Source organism: Equus przewalskii, chromosome 12 (genome assembly GCF_037783145.1).
Source record: "Equus przewalskii isolate Varuska chromosome 12, EquPr2, whole genome shotgun sequence".
NCBI lineage: Eukaryota > Metazoa > Chordata > Mammalia > Perissodactyla > Equidae > Equus > Equus przewalskii.
In genome coordinates this window covers 17,832,056-17,846,928 of record NC_091842.1, presented here as the reverse complement: position 1 = coordinate 17,846,928, position 14,873 = coordinate 17,832,056, and the positions used below count along the sequence as shown (strand labels likewise).

The 14,873-nt window shown below is 40.5% G+C and overlaps 1 protein-coding gene across 4 annotated transcripts in view; it reads left to right on the top strand.

Moving 5' to 3' along the window:
- TMEM248 (transmembrane protein 248) overlaps positions 1–14,376 on the top strand; it is a 71,469-nt gene extending 57,093 nt beyond the window's left edge. For all 4 annotated transcript variants that reach the window (XM_070567832.1, XM_070567831.1, XM_070567833.1 and 1 more), the window contains exons 2-7: positions 3,731–3,907; positions 6,500–6,785; positions 8,179–8,329; positions 9,423–9,606; positions 10,745–10,888; positions 11,463–14,376. In XM_070567832.1, the coding sequence (XP_070423933.1) occupies positions 3,749–3,907; positions 6,500–6,785; positions 8,179–8,329; positions 9,423–9,606; positions 10,745–10,888; positions 11,463–11,483 (945 nt within the window). In that variant the 5' untranslated portion in view covers positions 3,731–3,748 and the 3' untranslated portion in view covers positions 11,484–14,376. The remainder of the gene's footprint in view (positions 1–3,730; positions 3,908–6,499; positions 6,786–8,178; positions 8,330–9,422; positions 9,607–10,744; positions 10,889–11,462) is intronic.
- Positions 14,377–14,873: the final 497 nt, after the last annotated feature.

Genomic DNA, 14,873 nt, shown 5'->3' with positions numbered 1-14,873 from the left:
CACGGCAATTTTGAATCAAATAAAATGGTAGACTTCTTGTTGTAGATAGAAAGATTTAAAACAGCATGGTATTGAGGTAGGGAGAGACAGATATAGTGGTGGAGCACAAGTAAGAGCCTAGAAACAAACCTACATATGTGTGGGAGCTTGTTATATGTGAAAGACAGCATTATAAATCTGTGGGAAATCTATGTTGAATACAAAACCATATTCAGTAAGTGGTATTGGACAATTGGCCACCTATGTAGGGAAATACTAAACAAGAAACCTACCTGATTCTGCACTCCTAAATCAATTCCAAGTAAACAAAAGACTAAAAGTCAAAAGTAAAACTATAAAACTTATAGAGAAAAATAAAATCTTATGACATATAAAGATAGAGAAAGGGATTCTTAAATAATACACATACAATCATAAAAGGAAAAGGTTGATAAATTTGAATATATTAAAATCAAGAACTTACAGCTATCAAGGAAATGCAAACCAAACCTGCAGTGAAACACTGCCTCACACACACCAGGATGGCTAGAATAAAAAAGTCAGATAATAACAAGTGTTGGTGAGGTTGTGGAGAAATTGGAACTCTCCTTGCACTGCTATTGATAATGCAGAATAGGGCAGTTGCTTTGGAAAATGATCTGGCAGGTCCTCAAAAGGTTAAACATATGGTTACCACATGACCCAGCAATGCCACACCTAGGTATTTATAGGACAGATAGAGCCAAGAGAAATGAAAAGATATGTCTACACAAAACCATACATACACATGTTCATAGCAGCAGTAGTCACAATAGCTGAAAAGTGGAAACTCAAATGTCCTTCAGCTGATAAATGGGTAAGTAAAATGTTTATGAATAAATAAAACATTTCATACAATGGAATATTTTTTGCAATAAAATGGAACCAAGTACTGATACATGCACTGGATAGACCTTGAAAACATTATACTGAGCGAAAGAAGTCATTCATAAAAGACCACCTATAATTCCACTTACTTAAAATGTCCAGAATGGGCAAATCTGTAGACACAAGGTATGTTAGTGGTTGCCTTAGGGCTGGGGGGAATAGGAGGTTACAGCTAAAAGGTATGAAGTTTCTTCATGAGATGATGAAAATGTTTGAAAATTGGTTAATAGTGATGGTTGCCCAATTCTGTGAATTGAATTGTGTACTTTAAATGAGTGAATTGTATGGTATTTGAATTATATTTCAGTAAAGCTTTAAAAAAATCAGGAACCTTTTGTATGGCAAAAGATACCATAAACCATATTAAAGAAAATCCACAGACTAGGAGTAGTTATATACAGCTATATATATATATATATATATAAAGTTGGAAAAGGCTCACCATCCAGAATAGAAAAAGAACTCCTAAACATTAATAAGAAATTGACAAACATCCTACTAGTAGATGGCCAAAGATTCAGGCAGTTCACCTAGGAAGAACCCAAATGGCCGATTAAGAAGTGGAAAGATGCTCAGTTTCAGAGAGGTGCAATTTAAAATAATGGTGAGATACAATTTTACATCCATCTTGTTGGTTCTAGTAAACAAGACTGCCTTAGAATATCAAGTGTTGGCACAAACGTTGGGAAATGGAGGGGGCCCTTTCATTGCTGGGGGAAGTGTAAATTGATACGACTTCCTTGGAGAATGGTCTGACAATAGAAAGTCAGGTTGCATGTGGGCCTACCCTGTGACCTAGTTGTGCTAGAGCCACTCTTGTGCCTGCTGCAGTGCCTTTTGTGAGACAGTAGGAAGAACCTAGCTGGGCTCCTCAGCCTGGGATAACCCAACTGTAACACAGTTGTGTGCTGTACAGTTCAATGGAATAGGTCCACAGAGATAAATCTTCTCAGAATGTCAAGCAAAAATAGCACAAAGATATATCCTAAATATTATTTCTACCATGTTTTCAAATGCAATGTCAGTAATTATATCTGTTTATGTATCCACATGTAGTAAAAGTACACAAAACATGCATGGATAGTGGTGCTTGCCCATTTAAGAACTGGGGTTGCCTCTGGGGAGAGTGGAAAGGATATTATTTCCCATCTCCAAGGACTCTTGTAAGGACAGACAAGTACACAGCCTGGCTTATTACGAGTGGTTGCTGTTAGTTCTTAGGGGCTCTTGGTGCTTCTTTTTCTCTCTAAAATTTAAAAGCTAGTACTGATTGTTTTGATTGGGTTTTTTAGTGTTGTGGTAAGTCTGCTCATATAAGTGCTCATTGTGTGTCAGGTACTGTTCTGGGGACCCGTGGCCAGGGCTATCGCAGTGAACCAGACTGGCCAAATCTCGGCTTTCCTGGAGCTCACAGTGCGGGTTAATAGACAATAAACAAGTAGAAAATTAGTTGTACTCTTGACTGGCACTAAACAGTGTGAAGGAGGTAAAGCATGCACTGAGAGACTAGGGGCTGAGGGTGGTCAGGGAACGCCTCTCTGAGGAGCTACTACCTGGAGACCTGTATTATAAGAGCAAACATACGGAAATTTGGGGGGAAATCTTTCCAGGCATAGGTAAACACCTTCAGACATGTATTAATTAAAAAATTCCAAAAAGAGGGGCTGGCTCCGTAGCCGAGTGGTTAAGTTTGCGTGCTCCGCTGCGGCGGCCCAGGGTTGGGATCCTGGGCGCGGACATGGCACTGCTCGTCAGGCTACGTTGAGGCGGTGTCCCGCATCCCACAACTAGAAGGACCTGCAACTAAGATATACAACTATGTAGAGGGGGGTTTGGGAAGATAAAGCAGGAAAAAAAAAAAAAAAAGAAGATTGGCAACAGTTTAGCTCAGGTGCCAATCTTTAAAAAAAAAAAAAAATTCCAAAAAGAGTAAAATACTTAGAAATAAATTTAGCAAAAGAACTGCAAACCATATACTTTGAAAACTACAAAACATTGTCAGAATAAAGGAAACCTAAATAAACGGAGAGGCATCCGAGGTTCACGGACTGGAAGACAGTATTGTTAACGTGGCAGTACTCTCCAGACTGATCTATAGATTCAGTGTAATCCCTCTCAGAATCTCAGCTAACTGCCTTGCAGAAATTGACAAGCTGATCTTCAAAAATAGAAAGGCCAGTGTGGCCAGAGCCCAGTGAGGGAGAGGGCGAAGTTGGTAGAGATACAGTCATTGAGATTGGCAGGGCGTCTGGATCATGAAACCCTGTGGGCCGTGACAGGGAGCTGTCACTGACCTCATCCTAGGTCTAGTGGGAAGCCTTAGAAGGGTTTTAAGTAGAGGAGTGATAAAATTCAATATTTATTGAGTGCCTGTTCTGTGCCAGGTGCTGGAATGGGCATGAATATGGCAGTGCACAAGACAGAATGTTGAATAAGTGGAATTCAGCTTCTCACTAGTAGGAAATGAGAGCGTCGTCAGTTTATTTTCTTATGTGTTGGCATATATTTGTGTCATATTACTAACCTACTTAAAGATTTTCTTAAGTGATATGGAAGTAGCAAATATTCACTATGGAATAATTAGAAGATTCATACCAAAAGAGAATGCATATCTTTCAAGATCTTACCCTTTGGAAATAATGACAGTTAACATTTAGTGTTTTTTCCTTCTAGTCTTTTGGATGGATTTATGATCAAACACTTCTGAGGTTCAGTAATGAGTGACCCCCTCACCCCCTCAACACCATTAAAGGAAGTAAAAGTGAGAATCATAGGTTTTCTTGCGGCAAGTCAGTCCGTGAGTTTTCTGATTACTTCCTTTCAGGTGGAGCTGATCAGAATAATGTTCAGCATCAACCCCCTGGAGAACCTGAAGCTGTACATCAGCAGTCGGCCTCCCCTGGTGGTCTTTATGATCAGTGTAAGCGCCATGGCAATAGCTTTTCTGACCTTGGGCTATTTCTTCAAAATCAAGGAGATTAAGTCACCGGAAATGACAGAGGTATAGTATACATTCTAAGTTTTTTTCTCAAGTTGGCTGGACCTTATAGAGTGGGAAAACACCTTTGGGCTCTCCACATACTTTTCTTTGGTTGTGACTTTTTTTATCCCAGTAAGAAAGATCAGTATCTATTCAGAGTTCTCTGTCTTCCTTCTCCCTGTGACTCTCTTTGTTAGGAAATATCTAGTCAGATAGTTATTAATTTAAATAATGCTCCCAGTTTCAGTTAGACTGTTTCAGCAAAGAAACGTGTATTTTGGAGAATATATTTGTAAAATGTTTGTGTCAAGAAGCTATAGAACTAGCTTCTTTGATATTTGCATTAAATTAGTTCATTACAATTTTTAAAAAGTAAATGTTTGTTATTTTAAAGCCACATATCATGGTGAAGTTTTATCGGCTCTACTAATAGCTTTTTCATTGAATAAGAAGAGATCTGAAAGAAATTAGAAAGCGGGATCTTATTTCCAAATATATGTCTTTTTTTTTAATCAAGGAAAACTTCAGTTATCTACAAACTTGCCTTCTGGATTTTACATTTTGGTCAATATAAATAAATTATTAGGGCTTTGCTCTTTAATCCTTAGTCTAGGCGTAATAGAACACTCAATGCAGATTTTATAAGATGTGTATTTTTACATATCAGAAAACAATTAAAAGTTAATAATTTCTGTTTAATAAAGGTGAATGTCAATATACCTATTAATAAATTTACATGTTAGAAATTATGCTGAATTAGTGATATGGTGAATTTACTGGTAGATAAGGTTTCATTTAGGACAAACTAGTTCCTGTCTTGGTAGATCCTTGAGGCCCGTCTTACACTTTTTCCTCTTGGATATGTTCCTTGATGGGAGTGGGAATGAGAGTAGGGATTGAAATGACTTTGTTGTCGCGTTGTCTGTGCCTTGTGTGGGAGAGGAGAGTTCTATGCAGTGTAACGGGGATAGTGGCTTTCTCTTGAGCTCCCTGGGATTCCTGATCATAGATGCTCTTGGGAGGAGGCCCCACCTTCACACTTGAACTCTCTAACAGTTAAAATAACAAGCTTTAGCTATTTCTACCATGGAACCCTTTCAGAGAGTTTCTTAACCAAGAGACGTACTGGCTGGCTTACTTCTCCCTTTTATGACCCTGCCTGAGTCTTTAAAGGTTGTGCAAACAGGCTGCACCCACGTTAGGGCTTAAAATGACCATTCCAGTCACAACCAAAGCTCTGCAGCATCCTGGCATTGCTTTCCCTCAGAGCTCCATGTTCGACACTTGGCCAAGGCCAATGTTTAGGATGTAGCTTGGATAATTAGCCCTTAATAATCAAAATGGGGACTGACATTGGCTTTGGCAGACTGTCCAAAATTGACTTGAGCTCTACAGAAGAGCAATGCCAAGATGCTGCAGAACTTCGGTTGTGATTAATTTAGTGATTTTATTTTCAAATAAGGATCCCGGGTATATGGGAAGAGTTTTGGCATGTGAATCAGAAAACTTAATCCTGATTCTGCCTTCAACTGTGGAATTAGAGAGTCCCTAATTTGCTCTGGGCCTCAATTTCTTTATGTCTAGAATATGAAAGGATGAGACTGGAACGTTCATTTTCAGCCCTAATGTTCTTGAATGGTCTGCTGAGTTTGTAGATGTTAGGGAAAATGTAGTTCAGTTGCAGTCTTACTGAAGGCCATACACTGATATGCTGACGCTAGAAAGGTAGACTTGCTCAACTGCCTGGGGATTGCTCCGTTGGCATTTTTAATTAACGCTAGTGTTATAATAATCGAAAGTGTAAACTTGGTTTGTCTTCATATTTGCAACTTTTTGTAGACTAATGTTGCTTAAGAGAAAGAAGTTAGACGTAACAGCCTAGGTTAGGTTTATCATTGCTGTTTCGGCTTGAGTTCCTCTTTGGGTTTCTGCTAAAATTAAAACAGACCCTGGTGGGTACTTTACTATGTTGCCATCAGTTTAACTAGGAAATAATTGGCTGTATGTGTTGTTAAAAACTGCTTATGATTTAACCGTCAGTCCAGGGTGTAGATTTTCTCCTTCCCCTTGAAATTCTTCCTGTTCTAAGGTGGCATCCAAAATCTGTGATGAGGGGAGAAAGTACCACATATGCCTTGGTGTGTACTGCAGTTTTGCATTCTAGAGAAAGAAAACAAGATGTATAGAATTACCTTTTGAGGAATTATTTTAAGGCAGCCTTATTTTTTAAGAAAATAACTAATTGTAACTGCTAAATGAGTTTGGATTAATTTGATTCTGAGATTAGATTATTTTCTGTAACTATAATACACTGTTACGGTTTTTACGTTTTCTTGAATAAGTTGGTTTAGTCTCACAGCATATTTAATCTCTCATGCCAATGAAGTGTTTACATTTTAGATTATGAATATGAGAGTGGTTTGGGAAACCACACTGCTATGCTAGTGCGAGAGGCTGATGGCTGTATTGTCATTGTTACTTTAAATGATTGACTCTGAAGTGTAGTTTTCCCATTGTGGTGTGATGCCCCACTTAGGGTCATGGCTATATGGCTGAAGTGACAGCACTTTCAGACCGCTTACACTTGTTTCTCTCCATTTCATTTTACTGAAGGATTGGAATACTTTTCTGCTGCGGTTTAATGATTTGGACTTGTGTGTATCAGAGAATGAAACATTAAAGCATCTCACAAATGACACCACAACTCCGGAAAGCACAATGACCAGCGGACCGGCCAGAGTGTCTACCCAGTCCCCACAGGCCCTGGAAGACTCAGGCCCAGTTAACATCTCAGTTGCAATCACCCTAACCCTGGACCCACTCAAACCCTTTGGAGGGTACTCTCGCAATGTCACCCATCTGTACTCAACCATTTTAGGGCATCAGATTGGACTTTCAGGTATGTGAGTGTTTGTCAGTTTCCTTTCAGACTTTCTCAGGCAACAACTATTACAAGACAGAGTATTAGCAGTGTATGGTTATACTCATGAGACTATTTTTTATTTTTGCATGTGTCTCCTCTTTTGTTGAGTTTGAACTAAATGAAGTCAAGAAGGAACCATTTCTACTATATCTTTAGTTAATAAAGTGCTTTGTACACAGTAGGCTCTCAATAAAAGCCTATAAGAATGAGAAACTAGGAAGAAACTATAAGGCCTATTTCTGGTCTTAATATTTACAAACATAAAATTTTTATTCAGGTTTATCATGTTGGAGTTTTCAATACACACTACAAATATTGCTGTTAGTTTACAGATTTTTGAATGCCCACTATTAGCTTAACACTGTGCTAGCTACTAGAAAGAACTAGAAAAAGCCTAAGATCTGGTCTCTTTCCTTTGGAATATTGGGATTCTGGAAGAGAGTAGGATAATGGGAGTTCATATTTATCAAGCACTTAGAGTAGTTCCTGGTACAATGGATATGCTATATAAGTGCTTGTTAAATAATACTAAAAATAAACATCTCTCAAAACCTTGAGCACTGCCCTTTGACCAGTACTAAACCTGTTAGAGACTGTAAGTGATTTAGGAGAAGGTTGACAAAGTAAGGGAACCTGGAAAGGCTTTAGGCCAGAGACCTGGGCCTTGGAAGAATAGTCTTTGGTTCTTTGGTTACCAAGAGCCCTTTAAACTCCTTAAAGAAACTTGGGAGTGTCTGCCAGCCTCCTCTTGGCTGTTACAGGCGAGAGCTATTCCCATGGTAGAAAGGCTCAGGGCGACTTCCGGGTTTTCCGTGTAGTGAGTGGACCTCCTTCTGCTCTGGTGTTGTAATACCTTGGTTTTCATTTAAGCTTCACCACTTACTGGTCCCGTGACCTTTCTTAAGTCTGTTAGACCCTCCGAACCTCAATCTACTCATATGTAAAAGGGCAACAGTAACACTTCTTTGCTCATGTTTTTGGGATAAGGGTAGATTTTAAGTGAGACAATACATGTAAAAGCAGTTTGAAACGGTAAGAATGCTGTACAAATGCTGAAGCAGTGGTGGTGATAACTCACCCGGCCCCCAGCCTTCCGACTTGGGCGCTGCCGGGGCTCTTGCCTGGCCTTTGCAGGTGCTGGCTGAAAGTGGTTGCTCTCCCTTTGCCATTTTGTGGCTCTACTAGGTCAGCAGGCTCAGAGTCTGGCTCAGAGATCTCACAAAGGCAGATATCCTGCTTCTGTGGGCTAATGGGTGATTCCTGAGTGGGTTTGATTTCAGGATTCATTCAAATCCCAGAGAATAATAAATACATGAGTTCTTACCTTTAATTACAAAAAAAAAAAACCAAAACGATTTCTCTTTCATAGGCAGGGAAGCCCACGAGGAGATAAACATTACCTTTACCCTGCCTGCAGCTTGGAGCTCAGACGACTGTGCCCTTCATGGTCACTGTGAGCAGGTGGTGTTCACAGCCTGCATGACCCTCACAGCCAATCCTGGTGTGTTCCCCGTCACCGTGTAAGTGGTCTCCAGAGCCCAGTAGCTGTGTGTGAGAAGCTCCGTTTAGCGTGAATATGACTGGGATGCTTCAGCAGCAGATTCGCAGGATGGCTTGCATTGTACTTTGTGGAACTGCCACTCCTCAGACCTGTCTAAAGGGTTATTTGATTTAATCTGGAATTCTAAAGGTGGAGCTTCTACATATAAATACTAGAAAATGAGTGCTTCACTCAGGTAGTAAAAGCATGTGGCTGTTGTTGCATGTTCGTAGGCTGCCTTTCCCATCACTGGAAGCAGCACGTCACAGAAAAGATAAGTAAGAGCTGATCCTATGACCAGAATGATGCATAATTAAGGCTTCTGAAAGAGAAAGGTTTTGTTCATCTCCATGATCTAGAAAGAGCTATTTTTTAAATTGAGAGCATAAATTGAACCTTATTTTCTATGAAACAGTTACTAATTCTGAAGCTTTTGCTTCATATTTTTTGAGCAGCCATCAATGTTATTGCTTGGCCTTTAAGGGTTTTTTTTTTTTTTTTTTTGTCTTTTTCTATAAAGGACATAATGATCTATAGATACATGAAATACACAAGGTGTAGCCTATTTAAAAGAATTCTGTGGTGAATCCTTTTAAAATAATAATTATCCCAGGATTTCTCTATTTTAGACATTTGGAGGTTTTTAGGACAAGATCAGATAAGTCAAACCCTATTTGCTGTTGGTTGTTATATCTGATGGAGAAGTTTCTATGTAAAACTTCCAGTTATAACTAAGAATTTAGATAATTTGAGAAAATAGGCTTAAAAGGAGCAGGTCCCTCTTTGGCCACATCATATGCGAGGGGACTGTGGGTTGAATTCCAAAGGCAAAAATATGACACCCAAAGCCTAAATGTCAGATGCCTATTGCTTATAGTGTTATTGTTAATTAAAAAAAAAAAAAATCCCTGAACTAAAAACATAGTGATACTTATCTCAAGAAACATGTATGTCTCTTATTTCTCCTTTCCACACATGTGGCTATGCTCAGTGTTATGACAGGGACCTTGGGGGAGACACAAGTAAATGTCTCAGGCCACTGAGCATGTGTCTGTCCCTCTCTTCCCCTGCAGACAGCCACCGCACTGTGTTCCTGACACATACAGCAATGCCACGCTCTGGTACAAGATCTTCACAACTGCCAGAGATGTCAACACAAAATATGCTCAAGATTACAATCCTTTCTGGTGTTATAAGGGGGCCATTGGAAAAGTCTATCATGCTTTAAATCCCAAGCTTACAGTTATTGTTCCAGATGTAAGTAAGAAAAAGTGTGTGTGTGTTTGTCCCCGGGAACTGAGGAGGCCCTGTTTACCTCCTTGGGTTAGCTCAGCCTCTGCCATTCTAGATTTCTAGCTGGGTTGGGAGACTAAGTGGAGTGGTGGTGGAGACTCGGAAAAACACACCGCCTTTTGGTTAAGAAAACCCTGCTTTTGTTCTTGTTTTCCATTTTGTTCAGCAGCAGTTGTCATTGAGCAGCTGTGGTGTGCCTGACTCATGGGAGTGACAAGAGATGCTTGCACAGTGTTACTCATGCACACAGATACTCACAGGGCAGTATTGGGCTAGTGTCAGTATGAGCTTTGGAATTCAGAAAGTTAGACATAAATCGGAGGAGATGAATCTTTGGCTGGATATTGAGGGCTATATGGGATTATACTTAAAGAGGCAAAGAGAGGAAGACACAGTAATCTAGACTGTGGGGTAATATGCTCGTTTAGCTTCCCGCTTAGACTTGAGCCCATTTTTAAAAGACTGCACTGATTTTTGGTAAATGCTCGTACTTTTCTTCCTGTCAGTATATGTTAGGTAGATTTCTTTTTGCCTGGTCCTTTTTTCTTATGTCTCATTTTTATCAAGTTGTAGAAATTGGTAGGCTGGGGGCATTTGAGTGAGCTCAACATTTTCAACCAGGGACTTGTAAAAGTGAGAAGAAGGCAGAAGGAAGGAAGCTGCCTCCAGGGAGAGGTGATGTGCAGAGGCCTTCCTGGGGGGAGGGCGGGTGACAAGGAGTTGGGAACACAGGCTTGGACTGTCAGCCATGCAACTTGAGGGCTGTCAAAGGATGTAAGAGAAGATTAGGGGTTAAAGACTGCGTCTCTGGAAGCTTCTCAGGGGAGGAGACCTGTGGGAGAGGGGTTCGGGCAGTGTGGGGTGCAGAAGCCGGGGCAGAGGGCTGCTTTAAGAAGGAGTGGGTGGTCTCAGGAACACCATGTCTTCACCTGATGAGATCCAGTTTTCATAGTTTAGAAGACAAAAGGGGAAGCCGCCTGTTCCGGTTTAAGAATTGCAGTTGAGGCGAGTCTGGAGGCTGTGAACCCTGTTTCCAGAAATGTAGCATTAAGATCTTTCAGTAACTCAATGCAGATGTTTTTGGTTTATTTTCTTTATTTAGGATGACCGTTCATTAATAAATTTGCATCTCATGCACACCAGTTACTTCCTCTTTGTGATGGTGATAACTATGTTTTGCTATGCTGTTATCAAAGGCAGACCCAGCAAATTGCGTCAGAGCAATCCTGAATTTTGTCCTGAAAAGGTGAGCAGTGGATGGGGTCTGGCCCAGCATTTTGCTAGAGATCTCTGTATGCAGAAAGTCCCAGTTAGTCCTTATTCCATTTATTGTGGGTGGCATCTTTCCTTCAGAGAAATCAGTTCCTGTCTTTTTATCAGAAGTAGTCTACCTTCAGCCTAAATTATGATACTGGATTTTCAACTATATTACCCAAGTCTTAGCTGGTTAAAGGTACTGATTGTTCTCAAATCCCCATTGCAGAGCAACTGACCCTGGAAGGCTGCCTCCCCTCCACTTTCGTCAGCTTGAGAAATCATCTCACGGACTGCTGAGCAGGGTTCCAAAACAGTTAACTTTGTATCTCAGCTGAGTGGTTCCATTAGATCAGCTGCTTTTTGCAGGAGACTTTTAGATTTCTATTCTTTCCTTCCTACGTGAGACTTTTTCTTAGGGATTTAGTAATTCCCCTGCCTGATAGATCTATGCAGTATGGCTCCCTAGTCTTTGGGTTGGGACCCGAGCCCAGTAAGGGTACTAGTGGGGCTGAGTTACCTGGGCTTTGGTCTGTGACTGGATTGCTCATCTTGCTTTTTTCTAGGTGGCTTTGGCTGATGCCTAATCCCACAACTGCCTGTTTTCTGAGAGAACCATAATCGTTGCCTGCTGAACCCAGCCTGGCCCTGGACACTCTGTGAATACGTTATCTTGTGATGTTGGGTTATTCCAGCCAAAGACCTTTTTCAAGTGCCTGTAACTGATTTGTATATATTTATAGAGATCTATTCAGAAATTGGTCCAGTGATGCACGTGCTTTGCACTGGGTGCAGCCAGAACCCTTCAGCCTCATCCGTGGACTTGGTGGGATGATTCCACGTGGCGCCAGAGAGGATCCGTGGTCTCACTGCATTGGAGAGGGCCATGCTGTCTTTACCAAGGTCACGGGCGTTTCATTACTGGTGGGGTTGAGGTCTGCTTTGGTTCTTGTTTCCGCCCGATATGTACAGAATGTTCAAAACAGTCTGCACCTTTGATATGATACTGCATTTCCAAAGCCACCAGTCTATTTTGTGGATTTTATGTGTCTGTGGCTTAATAATCATAGTAACAACAATAATACCCTTTTCTCCATTTTGCTTGCAAGGAAAGATATCTATCTTTCTAAGTTTTTTTTGAAGACAAAAATAAAATAGTCACATTTTAATACTACTCTAGTTAGGACAAGACTTGTGCTTTTATCTTGAGTAAAAGGCTAAATATTTAAAAGTCACCTACGTGGTAAAGATCTAAGTTTCATTTTCCACATGGATGATGAGGAACCTGGTCTTGTTTGAGTTGAGTTGGCACAGAATATTCCACTGTCTTTCTACTTTATTGTCCCCTCCATTATAAAAGTTAAAGCAGCTTTCTCACTCAAAAAGGCTTAAAAATTAAGTAAATGGCTCTAGAGTAGAGTAAAACTAGCTATTCTGTTTTCTGGAATGCACATGGTAGAAGAGAGAATGATGATTTGGTTTAATAGTTATGAAAGGGTTTCCTGTTTTCTTTGAAGAGGGAGTGGATTTTCCTTCCTCCTCCTTCTCTTTTTTTTGTATTTATTTTTATGCAATTAATTTATCTTCAGAAGGAAAATGGCAGCTAGTAGGTCAGTGACTTTATGAAAACGATGCTTGTAAATTTGAAGGAAAGCAATTCTCATTTGCCGTTTGTCAGGAAAACCAAAAGTGTTTTTCTTTCCTTTAATATTTCTATAATCTAATTCCTTTATCCCTTTTTCTTTCTAATCTATCTTCATTTAAAAAAATCGTGTGTTATCTTTTCCAGTCCTTTCTTGTTACTTGTATTCTTACTGTTTTTCTGTGTCTTAATAGCTCTTTGCCTTAATAACTTGTCATTAATGACTTCTGTGTTCTCCCAAGCAATGTTATAGCAGAAGGGCAATTAAAATCTTGGGCATGACTGGCAGCACTTCTTTTCCTTAACTCCAGGTCTATAGTCTGTTATAAATCAGAATCAGTCCTGCAGTCTGAAATATATTGGCCTAGAACGAAATTTTATCCCAGGCATTCTTTTTTTTTTGGTGAGGAAGATTGGCCCTGTGCTAATATCTGTGCCAGTCTTTCTCCACTTTGCATATGGGACCCTGCCACAGCATGGCTTGATGAGCAGTGTGTAGGTCTGCACCTGGGATTGGAACCCATGAAACCCAGGCCACTGAAGTGGATCGTGTGAACCTAACCACCACACCACTGGGCTGGCCCCTCCCAGGCATTCTTGAATGGAAAACAATTGTGGGCTTTTATCAATGATTGTTAATCACAAGAGTAACTTGGTATGTTAATATTCCTTTCTTCCTTTTACTACATTTCAAGCGCAGTAATCATACTTGTCTATCCAGTTTTTTTGTATTATGAGTTACTTACATGGTGCATGGCTAACCTGTTAATTTAGTTTTCTCTTTAGAGACTTTGAGACTCTTACAAGACAAGATTGAGAAAGAGCCATTTGGCTTGGCTTTTAGAAACATCAATATCATTAAGAACAGATTTTAGGTTAAGTTGCTACTGAATTATTAAAATCCCAATGAAGCAGAACTATAGGGATAGATTTATAACTGGGAGAGTAACATAAAAGGAGAAAGGCGAAAGTCAGTTTCACTGGTTTGTTCAATCCAGCTTTTTTGCTGATATTAGTTACCCTTGTTTGAATTACAGGGAGTGGCTGGAATCTGTAAGCAGGGAGGAAGGACACTGTTAGGCATGAGGAAAGGAAGTGCCAAAAATGCCTGGACAGTATGACTTGTCATGAGGCCAGGACACACACTTTAAAATCCAACATCCACCCTAATAGGTAATTCTCAAAGATGTAACTGAAATCCAGAGTCAGTCAGCTATATAAAGGAAGGCTGGGGAAGAGGAGAGGCCCTGGGGCCTGGGCAAAAGAGGTCTAATAACTGAAGAGACTCCACTGAGTGTCTGGAGGTCCAGAGGACCTATTACTGTCTGGGCATTTACAGACAAGGCCCGATCCCCCGCTGTATCTTGCTGGGGGACCTCAGGATTAGAAGAGTATCACGAACAGGGCCCGTTTGCCATTCAGAGGCGACCCTGCTGGGACCATCGGCTCATCCTCAGGCATCTTGGACTGGAGGTCCAATAAAAGGTCAGCAACTTACTATTAAAATGATTGTTTCAGATCATATTGATCTCTTTCCTTTTTCCTTTTGTCCTTTCACTCTATGACTTGAATCAGTTTTGATTCTATTTGTAAGTTTTTCTTGTCATAGGAACCTGCCATTTCCGTTGCATCCTCTCGGGCGGTCTGTAGGGATTCAGTCCCCTGGTTCTGCAGCCCTGCTGCAGGCACTGTGGGGTTGCGAGGGCCAGTGGATCCATTTCACTTACCTTGCTGCATGATGGTCAGTAGCTGATCTGTTATGGCATTCACTCTCAGATTAATTTTCCGTATTTGAACTATGTGCATATGTGCTTTACAGAATAAAACATCTGAATTTATTTGCTGTATCTTTGTTTCCTCCAGTCTGATGAGTGTTTTCTAAAGGAAGAACATACGTGAAAAGTAATTGAGGGTTTTTTGCAAGCTGTTCTTTTGAAGTGTCACCTATCATCAAGATGAGGGGTGGGCAATATTTCCTACTAAGCTGGTGTCGCTAAGCACATGGGTCTTTTCCCTGAGAGTACAAAACCTCTTCTAGTGTATTGGACCAACAAGTATTCACGGACCTGACCCAAATCCTGCCTCGGAGAAGTAAGTAATACAGACAAGTAGGGAGCGCTCGAATAGGTATGGGAATTTAAAGGTACTTTTCTCAGTTACATAAACCCTTCGTGCGCACTTGGTCTGAGTTACCAGAAGCAGTCTCCTAGCCGGCTCCGCCTTCTAAGTTACAGACCTCCCACATGTGCTAGACTTCTTGCCCAGGATAGTGCATCCTCTACAGTTACTTTTGTAGAGTTAGTTTTAAAGGGAGATTGTGTTCACTAATGTGAAT